Below are 12096 nucleotides of genomic sequence, written 5' to 3'. Positions count from 1 at the left end.
TTCACTTGTATGGGAACTTACTGCCGCGCCATTTGTCTTGTTATTGAATCCGTAATCGTTATCAATGTATTAAAATCTAGATGGGCCGAAATAAATTGATATTACGAAAGACAATCGAATTGACCATAAATATTGTTACGTAGGGTTAGGTTGCGCAATGCTAATGAAAAGCAATTATTAGAAATGGTAGCCATGGTCGGTACTTAAAAGATAAAATTGTAAATTTAGAACATGTAATTGTAACATGCAATGTTCGTGACCAACATTTTATGCTCGTGATCATTGTACGGTAAAGTGGCGACCTTGTAAATGTATTGCACTGCATCCTTACATACCATTGTTCACCTTTAATTGTCACCGGGTTAATCATTATTATTCTAGCGGACTTTTTCAACCTCCCACAATCAATTAACTAGGGACGGGACTATTGCGTAGTTGAAAGGTGTTTATATGAAGACATTTCGTAAAGTTAATATAGGTATGTCTCGTTAATAAAAATCCATACGCACAAAATGAAAAGTCAATGTAAACGCAGCCTAATAACTTATTTGAAGTAATATACGTAACATGATTATGTTTATAACTTCCCAAAAAGAACTTAACAAATTCGTTTTTAAATGATTTACATTGAAACTGTGAAAAGGACATGTGTATGTATAAAGTAAGCAGGTATAGGTTGTAAATATCTGCCCACTTAAGTATTCAATACATTTTGACTCCGATGTAACCATGACGTTAACATGTGTCTATACTATACGTAACTTACACCTGTATGTATTTTATGTTGTTTCCGTATAAACGAGCAGCAAAAACACGTCCATTACGGACAAGTACGAGCGTCGATGTAGGTATGTACAAGCTATTAAGGCAAATGGCGCTATTAGTAACTAATAAAGAAAACTGTTCTTACTCGTAATGAAACGAGTATGTCTCTTCCTTTTGTTACTGAGCCAATGAATTCTTGAGTTTTTATGGATTAGAGCATAAGTGACCGCGTAGTTACTGCTCATCCTCTCGGGGGTATCGGTTTGTTTATGCCATCTCATAACAGAACTAAGAATGGGATTTTGATAATATAATCTTATGAGTTAGTTTGTCTTTATGAAAGATTTTTTGGTCAATTTGTAGCGATATACTCGAGTGACCGAAAAATGCGTATATATTGAGAGTATTTTTTGCCTTGCCCTGTTTACTGGAGCTTGCTCTCAAGGATTACGCGGGAAAGTTCTAACTGAAGATTTTATTGCGTTTCGTTTATTAATAAATATCATTACATCATAAATAAATACACATAAACAATACACTATATAATTAAATCTTTACCAAGCCACGTTTCTTGTTAAAGTTGAATTGTTAATTATAACGTGTTTTTTAGACGCATTATTGTACAGAACGAAAGAACCGATGCAATATTAATTGAGTAGGTACATTTGACGATCTGCCAGGCGCTGCGGATACCATACCGGTCTAACACCCAGAGAGTTCCGGCTTTGTTCGCTAGCCAGACAGAAATGACGAATTTAGGTTTTTATTCTAAGTCTAATTGTAGGTGTACTTGTCCTAGTGTGTGTATCCAAGGCAAAGGAAGTTCTGTAGAGGAACTACGACTATAGAAAGCGTTATTAATTAAATGCTATTTACATTGACAACTACAATGCACAATTAGCATTGAACACGACTTACTACTTGTTTCGAACTTGTCCACCTACTTCTTTCGAATTTTAAAACATCTGTCTGCATAATGTAAATTAATGCAAAATTTTATTTGTTTCTAGGCGAATCAGTATCGGCCGAAAGCGAAGCGCGTATAGTGAACGACCAGCGATGCATAGAGGTTCGGATAGCTCGAGCGGCGGGCGGCTTGGGGCTGAGCATAGCGGGCGGGCGCGGCTCCACGCCGTACATCGGCGACGATGACGGCATCTTCATATCGCGCGTCACGCCCAACGGACCCGCGTACCTCGCTGGGCTCAGGGTACGTGTCACTGAACTGCACAGTACTTAATTTAATGCTAAATAGAGAATTATCGTAAACGATTTCTTCCTTGCTTTGTCTAAATATTATTTTCATTTTTTTCTTACATCTGTCAAATAATATTGGAATTTTATTATGAGAAAGTTATGGTCCTTCTTTTTGTTTTAATCATAATTAAATTGCCAATATCGAATTTTAATTATACCTATAATTTTATCAAATACAAAATAACTTAAAACATGTTCAATTATTTAACTTTGCATGGCGTTATTTTATAGACCAAATCATTTTATACCGGTATAAAAGAGAATTATTGTATTTCATTTCCCTTTTCACAATCTATTGTTATTTAAGGTCAATGGACTTTGAGTTATATTGACATTTTAAATTTATGACGTTAGTATTGTAAGGCAAATAAAAGATAGAGTCATTTAGTCTTTTCACGCGAATGCTTCTTCTAACAGGTCGGCGACAAAGTGCTCTCGGTTAACGGCACGTCCGTCGTAGAGGTCGATCATTACTTCGCGGTGGATGTTCTGAAGGCGAGTGGTCCTACCCTCACACTCGTAGTCACCAGAGACTCGCCTACTTCTACGAGGTAATTAAATTATTATTTATTCAATACGGGCATTATTTTGACTAACATTACGCATAATAACAGAATACGAAAATACATTTTTAAATCAGAAACTCAGAAAACAATAAAATTACTTAGATACTGTCTGCCTTAAACTTTTCTTTTTGAAGATGTTTTTTTATAAAACTGTATTTAAAATTTAAAATTGATATTATAGAACTCACAGTCGAGCAGCAAGTGGAGCGAGTCATCACTCAGTCTCAAGCACTACGGATACAGTATCAACATTAGAAAATGGACAGGTATGTGGAATTATATAATGAACAAATATTACAAAATGAATATACTTACATAATTTTAAACCATACCAATTTGTATCTCTTTCCAAAGATTCCAACTGGTCGAGGCGTACCCCAAAAGCCGCTGATCATCAGCAATCAATACGCGCAAGAGTTCGAACCAGAGTACAAAGAGCAAAGCGTACCGACGACGACAGTAACGACCGTAACGACACCTTCCGGGAATTCGGTGAACTTCAGCCCTTCACCGACACAGGCGCAGGTGACGACCAACTACCAACGACTGCAGGCCTCTCCACCGCCCATCACACAACCTTATGTACCGCCCGGTAAGTTGACAACGCTTCAAAATTTAATATTTTTATTTTGATTTGAACATTGTTGGTATAATTGTCCAGTCGCTTTGTCTGATGTCATGTGTACATGTCAGATGCATTTACGTATATAATAATATGCAATATGTATGGAAAATGTTGGCTTAAACATTATTATGTTTAAGCCAACATTTTCCCAACTTTAGCGAATATGACAGAAGCGATTTAATTTAATTATACAAAAATTACTTTTATTTAAAATATTATGTTTCATCAAATAATTTATAATAAGAAAAGAAAATTATTTAATTGCGTAAATTATTCGAAGGGATACAAATTATTGATATTCTTGAGTTATTGATAAAATAAGCTTTAATTTATATCATTCTATAATATAATTTATCTCATAAATTATCATTAATATACACGTTGAATAATCCACGGTTCCATTATCTATCGAATAATGAATTCCCTTATCCCTGACCAGCATACCAGCAAAAGGTGCTGGTGCACACGACCCTGATCCGCGACGGCGCGGGTCTGGGCTTCAGCATCGCGGGCGGCAAGGGCTCGCCGCCCTATAGGGACGACAGCGACGCCATCTACATATCGCGCATCTCGCCGCAGGGCGCCGCCGCGAAGGACGGCAAGATGTTAGTCGGCGACAAGGTTGTATCGGTGAGTTACTGTGTTCTGTGAACTTGGAGATCGGCTCGAATGTCCTAAATAGTAATTGTCATCCATGCGATAACATTGGAGTGTGTATTTTTGTAAGTGTTGTGATTTTGGGTTTTTAGGTAAAATCTTAGTCCACACGTAAACACAATATGTATTTTAGTGCACTCTACCACACTCTAAATTATATATTTCCGGTTATTTTAAAAATATTGGTATTTTTTATCGCTTTTATAAAACGAAGTATCATAATTTTCTGTATTTAAAAAATAAATTAATTGATACGACTTCAACAACCGCATTTTTATGAATTACATGAAGTTAAATAGATTATAATGTTATTTTCAGATTAACGGCGTTGATATGGAGAACGCCCGACACGAAGCCGCCGTAGCTTTGCTTACCGGTCACGAACGATTTGTGAGACTTGTCCTACAGCGGACAATCACACCCGAACAAGGTATTCTTTACCATAATAATGTAATTGTTTTATCAATATAAAAATATAATATTGTTCCTGTTAACCTGCATATAATAAATGTATGTAATGACGTGAATGGTTTTAGGAGAATTGCTCCCGCGGAAGTCTACATCCGAAGAAGTGAGAGAGCACAAGACGAGCCTGACGAATGTGAACATTACAACGGCACCGAAACCCACCGCGAACCACATCAGCACACCAATCGTGGGCAACCACACCACACCTATTGTGGGGAACCACAGCACACCAATCGTGGGCAACCACAGCACACCAATAGTGGGCAACCACAGCGCACCACTCGTGGGAAACCACACCGCACCGCGAGTGCCCACGCAACTCACGACCACCCAAACACAACCGCGCACACAACCGCAACCGCAAACCGCGTACGCACCGACTTCTACTGTACCACCGCAACCGGCACCAAGGAAACTAAGTCAAACAAACGGGCAGGTGAGGTCTATATGTGGCTTATCGTGTACGCTTTTACGTCCCTCCAGGGCTTGGGATGATCAATATGAATGTAAAGGTACCATGTAAACATGTTTATGGTTGTGGAAATTTAAATGTAAATTATGTGATCTTATGTTCCAACAGTGATGCGTAGAATAGTTTGGAGAAAGAATGTGTAAATGTAAAATAAGCGAAGCTTCGACCCTTAATATGCTTTTAGTTACGCTTAGCGGTCCAAGATTTCTAAATTACCTATTATATTGACTTCAGGCGGGCAACAAACCGGCAACTAACAGTACGAGCACGCCTCTAACTCCCGGCGCCAATAAAATGCACGGCTCTAATGACGACGTATTCGACGATATTCAGGTAAGTCCGAGGCATTCCCTTCGCTCGATACAGTTTCGCGGGTGACGGTCATAGAACGGTTTGACACGTTCACATCCACGCTTACGAAATCTCGCTTTCGCCACCGTGTTTCGTACCATAGTGTCATCTCACATCATAGTAGTTAGTCGCTTGAAACGTCCGGCCCGCGGGGGTCCCGGGAGACGTCGCATCCGCTACGTTTCGAAATACCGAGCTCATATTTCGCCACGTAAGGGTGCGGCGTCCGACGGGGCTTCCAACCGGCGCCGGGCGCGCTTAGTAGCGCGGACCGGGCTCGTACGCATCACCGCCATCACCCCGGACACGTGTAGGTCGACCGCTATCCGGCCCGGCTATCGGACGCGCCGCCGCCCGATGCCCGCGTCGGGCGTCCACTGTACCACAGTATAAGTATCTATACAGTATTCTATATTCATACAAACGCACGGAATGCAAGTTATACCTACGCGCTTCGATTTCCGTATGTACTCGATATGCGAATAGGCGCGAACGTGCCGCAATGATGAGCGGTCCGTGTGACGATTTTTAGGCAGCGTTTTTTTCATTATTTAAACAATTATATAGCGTCTGTACTAGTAGGTACCATTATTTGTTTATTTTTTAAAAGATTGGTATTTCGATTTTTTACCGAGCAAAATACCTGGATTCGTAAATAAATAATTAGATAAGACGAAGGAAAATGACATAAGAATAATAATTTGGCAAAAGCTATTGATGAACATGAACAAATTATAACTACACTTCTCATACCTCCTAACTTGCAACTTATTTATTGTAACTTATTAATTTACTTATTATTTATTATTTTTCACTAAAACAAAATGTCAAGCAACCTCACGCCTAGTAAGGACCTGCTATGTAACGGCTAAAATATAATATTTACAATAAAAAAAAACTGAAGAAAGTCAGACTTAATTAAAATACTGTATGCGCGCAGCCGTAACGCGAACTCGCGCTCGCCCCCGTAGGTATATATCAGGGACAGGGCCGAGTTACAATACTGTATAGATCCTTACACCGTGACCGTACTGATGCGATGTGAACGTGTTGACCGCGCAGCCGGCGCGGCCGATGACGAGCGAGGAGTTCCAAGCGATGATCCCGGCGCACTTCCTGGGCGGCAAGCGCTCGGCGCGCTCGGAGCCGCCCGAGCGCGGCGTGCGCGTGACGGTGGAGCGCGCGGCCGCCGCGGCGCTGCTGCCGCCGCCGCCCGCCGCGCCCGGCCGCGTCACCGAGACCATCACCAAGTCCACCTTCACCGAGACGACGGTCACGCGCGTCACAGACAACCACCTCGTCGAGCCGCTCATCATCGAAGTAAGAACCGCTAACGACTTGACGACCACTGTATATACAGTCGCACATAGCGTTATCGCTTCATTGTTATCTCCTATGTATTATTATTATTATGTATAGGTATTTATAGTATAATAAATACAAATAAATGCATTTTTATTCTAGTCGAATAGTAATAAGTATTGTCTAAATTACTGAATAAATAAAAATATATGGTTTAATTATGCCTTAATATCGAATGACACGATGTGTAGACATTTTTGTAAGGATTAATCTAAAAAACTGAACGAAGAACACTCCCAATTGAAAGAGTTTGGTAACGTTATAGACCCCTCTGTGAGTAGATACCCCTCAGTTTGGATCCTTTGGGGATTTGCCAAGAGCCAATATAAAGGTGCAAAATATATTTTTGTATGAAATGGCAATTAAAGGACATTTGTAGGCACGATATAATGTTACATCCCGTTCGCGATAATATGAACCCTGCTTGAAGTGCAAAAACGATAGATGACGTATAAATAGTATTTTCTTTTATATTTTACCAACATTTTAATAGGATGTCATCACTCTCAGGCCTCTTATTGTCATTTATGATCAGTTATCGCGCATGGATAGTATGTTATTAACCGAACGCCAAATTTATATGCCATATAGTAAAATACAAGATATTATGAAGATAGAGGTCGCGAAATATATTAACATACTAAAGGGATATTTATAAAAGTGATAACGTTAAAACTCTGCCTCTCATTCAAGGGGTCCATGTTTCGAAACCCAAGAAGACATCTTTGATTTTTCAAAGTTATTTTACATCACTTGCTTTAACGGAGAACGGTGAAAAATTCGTGAAAAAACTTGGATACCTAAGCAATCTTAAGGAAACAGTGTATGAAATCTACTAATCCGTACTTCGCCAGCGCGGTGGAGTGTGGCCTAATCTTTCTCACCCGTGCCCAGTAGTGGCACAGTAACGGGTTCTTAACAAACGGGGGAGTGCCAGTATAAAGGTTGAAATGGAAAATACTGAGGTTGTTTATTGAAAAAATAGCATGAGGAATAAATTGATAATATATTATTTAATGTGGGTTAATTTTTTATACTTTGATTTAATTGCAATTAGAAATCTCCCTTATTTATTATCACTGCAATAACAATAAATCTTTCACTGCGTATTTTCTGTAAAGTCTTCAAACAAATCTTTTTTAAAAATGCCGAGGATCAAGACGAGCAAAATCACCACTGCGTAGTTTTATAGTACGTGATACTTATTGCCAATACATGCATATGTAATGCATTGCACATACTATGTATGCACTGCATAACATACAAGATTCATCTTTGTCATTGAGCCTTCAACTAAAAGACTATTATGATGCGTGCATTAAATGTTGTGCACGAAATTTAATTAACACGCCAATATAAACATATTGTAAATTAATTATATGCTGGAAACGACTTCTTATATAAAATTTTGCGTCATTTCTTCGTCGTTACAAATTTTTATTTTTAATTTAAAACATTTAATAATTATAAAACAACCGTTACTTATCTGTTAAATGTTACTACAAAACTAGAGATAGCTTTGTTTAGTTGTAGGCACTTACTTTTTTCTTATTTTTACACAAAACCTACCGAAATTGATTCGTTAATCTTAAGATTTTAAATTTATGCCAAAATAGCTTTTAAACAAGATATATATTTATTTTAGTACACAGCGTGTGACCTTTTATGGTGGTAGAACCATCTATGGTTTGACTCCGGGGGCATCACCGCCACACCTATTTCTGTTTAATAACAGCAGTGTTAAGCGAGTAGCGTTTAACATAGTGTTCGGTTTGACGGGTGTGGTAAGGGAGACTTACTTTTCCGAGACATTGCAGCTTAGTACTCAGGGGTATCGGCGCACCTGTGGATGACCTCAGATAGGTATCTCACCTTATCTGGGGTTGATTACAGATGCCCATGGGCGGCTGTAGCCACTTACCATCAGGTGGATTGTATGCCCGTCTGCTACTCCTATATTATAAAATCCTAGATCATCCCAATAATTATGGGTAGACATATCATCATATGGGTTGGAGGTTTGTTTCTTACATAAATATACATTACTCGCGTTACAAAATATATCATATTTTTTATTTCTGCTTACCGCTTTAAGTGCCGATTAACAATAGTACGTTTTAAAAGGTACTTTATTCGTAGATTCACATTTTTAGCAAAACAATTAATGGCTTTTTGAATAATTGTGTGTTGCGTTCGTAACTTCTCGGAACGTGAGCTTCTTCCGATGAAGTTCGTCGCTTTTTATGAAAAATATTTATAATTGACGTATTATTATATTTTTTATACATTTCTGTTTTATATTAAATTTGTCAATATTTTTTTCCTGAAAAGTAATGTAAATTTACATTATGGTTATATATTCCACTGGTTTACAACAACATGTAATTCTATTGTTGCAGGATGTAACATTGGTTAAAGAAGGCGGTTCACTCGGATTCAGTATAATCGGTGGAACAGATCATTCTTGTGTGCCATTCGGTGGTAAGGAGCCCGGTATATTCGTATCACATGTAAGTATTATTTTGTGAACATGTTTTTCTTGAAGACAAGAATTTGAATTTCAATGTGATTCTTCACTTAAAGGCGTAATCGTAAGTTTGGAGGGAATACAAAAGCTTCCAATTCAATAGTAAACTCATAATCATTTAGTTTGTGTTGTTGTATCATTGCGGATTTATGCATATTTTTAAAATGATTTTTGTTAAAATTTTACTGTTATAATGTTATTCAATTAATTAATACACACGTACATTACGCTACAACTACCATAATATTTACAAGTCACACGACGATTTGTCACAAGTAGGACTTCTGTTTTATTTGTATTGGACAATCGTGAACACTATCACTTAGTTATTCGGACCGCATACAATTTTGCTACTTCCGTACGTAAATCAAAGCATGTTATGCTTCTAACTCAGATCGTGCCCGGCGGGGTAGCGGCGCGATCAGGCAAGCTGCGTATGGGCGACCGTTTGCTGAAGGTGAACGGCGCGGAGCTGCACGGCGCCACGCACCGCGACGCCGTGCAACTGTTGCTGCAGCCCGGCGCCGCGCTCGCCCTCACCGTGCGACACGACCCGCTGCCGCACGGCTTCCAGGTAACGTCACGACAAGACCGACACGACCAACGACGCGCGCTACACACTACATACTACATATCGACCCCTCCTACGTATAATATCGTAATTGCAAAATGACAACTTTACAGGAGACCGTTTCAAAGTTTCGAATATGCTAAAATGCGAATAAAATCTGCATTTCTGCAGGTATCTCTTATGAAATTTGGTTGATATATTTTAAAGGCTTACAACTTTAATTGTGTCGATAAAACACATTAAAATAAGGCAATTTATGCAACGAAAACGAGCTTTTGGTACAAAGTTATTTTTGTGGGTTACGATATTACACGTAGAAGGGGCATATAGTCCGAATCATAATTAGGTGTCCAAAATGTAAACAATGTGCTGACCCATCAAGAAAATACGTTTCAAATGGTAGTTTTCTATTTTTGACGATATTAAAGTAATAAAACGATAATAAAATAATAATCTAAACAAATTAAGATCAATTCACATTTTCAATATTTATATTAACTCAATTTCGTTCTATACAATAATAATAATAAAAAAACAAGGTTGATGGTAGAAAATTAGTATCATATTTTAATTTCGGGATCCAAAACATTTTTTGTGCCGCCATTTTTAAGTTTCGTAGTTGATGTTCGTGGTTGAACTCGAATGGTTTATAGTTTTCATAGCGCGTTTGTTAAATTGTGTGAAATTATTAAGTTTTTATTTTTGTTGAATTTGTTAAAAGTTTTTGTTTCTTGTTAATTTGTTAAGGTTTACAATACCTGTAATCGTATTTTGACAAAGACATTTCTTTGTTTACATTTTGGACACCTAATTAAGAATCAGACTATATATGAAGTGTTTGTGGATTGTCAATAAACATATAACACGACTGATTGTCACGCACTGTTCACTTGTATAGTTGAAGTATGTGTTTATGGATTGAGACCAACCACGTGACTGAATTACTGACGTCACGCACGATTTGCATAGATAGTTGAAGTACTTGTTTAAAGTTTTGTTTGTCAAGATTTAGAGGGGAGGGCAGTTTATGTGCAAAGGAACAAATACGAGAATACAAAAACTTTTCGTTAAAAACAGTTCAAAGTTATCTTTTGATGCATACAATTAAGGTATAGGGGATTGTCACGAGTAGTATTTTATATGAGGCGGAAACAGTAGTGAACATTTTAGAGTTCTGAAAAAAATATTGTAAATGAATGTTTTTACGTACGGTTTTAAATGCCAGTGAACATGACAAATATAATTAAACTGATGTACAACACTACACTATTAAAACAGTAACGAACATAATATAATATAAAATGTGAATGATTTTATTACGCCTATTTTTAAATAACAAGCACTGTTGTTATATTATGTTTGTGAAAATTATTATAACATATTTTGAGCATCTTGCAATTAACATTAAATGCTAAGACTACTTGAAACTACATAATTTGACTATTTTATTAATCTACATTTGAAAATTAGCTATATTTATAGTCATCTAAAGTTGATTGTACGTATATCTATGATACAATTTTAAGACATGAAGTTTAAACTAAACTACACGAAACACATATGAGAATGATTCGCTTTGTTATTTGAAGAGGATTGTGTTAACAAAAAAGTTGCTTTTGCAGTAAATATGACATCTAATGCAGTATTAATTTTTTGATTGGCAAACCTGTGTCATGCGTACAGTAAGTTGTGTATTTAATGAATGACTGCAAACTGAGTGAGAAAATGCTTGTAATTAAAAATATGAAACCAAAAACGTAGCAGCGAGTGTTGCAATGGATTAATGCAATTTTCTGTAATTTGTATGTTTATACGGTGCAAGTTGCGCAATGTTTGCATGACTGCAAGTTGTTGGATTCGGCAGTAACACGACCGATCATACAATGCTCATCATACAACGCAGGTGTTTGGTAGAAGAAATGAATACGACGCTTCTGTAGTATTTGGCAATAACAATATGGGAACGTGAAAGGTGCAAGGCTTAAGCACATTTCCACTTCAACTGTCATTAGTTGATCGAACTGTTTACATATTATGCAGCAGTTTCTTTCGCTTATATCTCTGATATTTCACTTTTATGACACGAGAATACCGATACGAATGACCGTACTTTGACCCTGCAGTGTATCTAAACAATATGTCATCATTTTTTCCAAAAAGAAATGTATTTTAATTAATCACGTCGAGGTCGTTAGATTTTTCTATATTTTATACTTTGCGAAAATATATTATATCTAACGACAGCGACTTGTCTGATTCGAATTATGATATTTAAACAGTATATATGCTTTTGGTTATAAAACACATAACGTTATTTTGTTTCACACGTGACCGCGACGGCCACTGCGACACTATACAGGGTCTCATCCAAGTTGAGATTGTAGACGCAACTGTAAGTTTGACCGTCATCCAACGATCTCGAAATTCTGTGTGTTTAAAAATATTATTGTATGTCAGATCCACCCCCTCCCCAGT

At 37.5% G+C, this 12096-nt stretch overlaps 1 protein-coding gene across 18 annotated transcripts in view; it reads left to right on the top strand.

Annotated features, from left to right (window-relative positions):
• The window catches only part of scrib (scribble planar cell polarity protein), an 87947-nt gene that overhangs the window by 60088 nt on the left and 15763 nt on the right, over positions 1–12096 (top strand). For 13 of the 18 annotated variants that reach the window (XM_073093978.1, XM_073093977.1, XM_073093980.1 and 10 more), the window contains 11 exons: positions 1776–1975; positions 2440–2573; positions 2770–2854; positions 2943–3180; positions 3653–3843; positions 4189–4300; positions 4407–4774; positions 5045–5143; positions 6224–6481; positions 8923–9033; positions 9445–9624. In XM_073093978.1, coding sequence (XP_072950079.1) covers positions 1776–1975; positions 2440–2573; positions 2770–2854; positions 2943–3180; positions 3653–3843; positions 4189–4300; positions 4407–4774; positions 5045–5143; positions 6224–6481; positions 8923–9033; positions 9445–9624 — 1976 coding nt within the window. The remainder of the gene's footprint in view (positions 1–1775; positions 1976–2439; positions 2574–2769; positions 2855–2942; positions 3181–3652; positions 3844–4188; positions 4301–4406; positions 4775–5044; positions 5144–6223; positions 6482–8922; positions 9034–9444; positions 9625–12096) is intronic. The other 5 variants (XM_073093981.1, XM_073093993.1, XM_073093983.1 and 2 more) reach the window with 5 other exon arrangements.

Source organism: Epargyreus clarus, unplaced genomic scaffold (assembly GCF_041222505.1).
Source record: "Epargyreus clarus isolate Ecla_fem2 unplaced genomic scaffold, WU_Ecla_fem_2.2 ptg000005l, whole genome shotgun sequence".
Taxonomy (NCBI): domain Eukaryota; kingdom Metazoa; phylum Arthropoda; class Insecta; order Lepidoptera; family Hesperiidae; genus Epargyreus; species Epargyreus clarus.
Note: the sequence above shows the minus strand (reverse complement) of the source record. Positions and strands in the feature narration are given on the sequence as shown.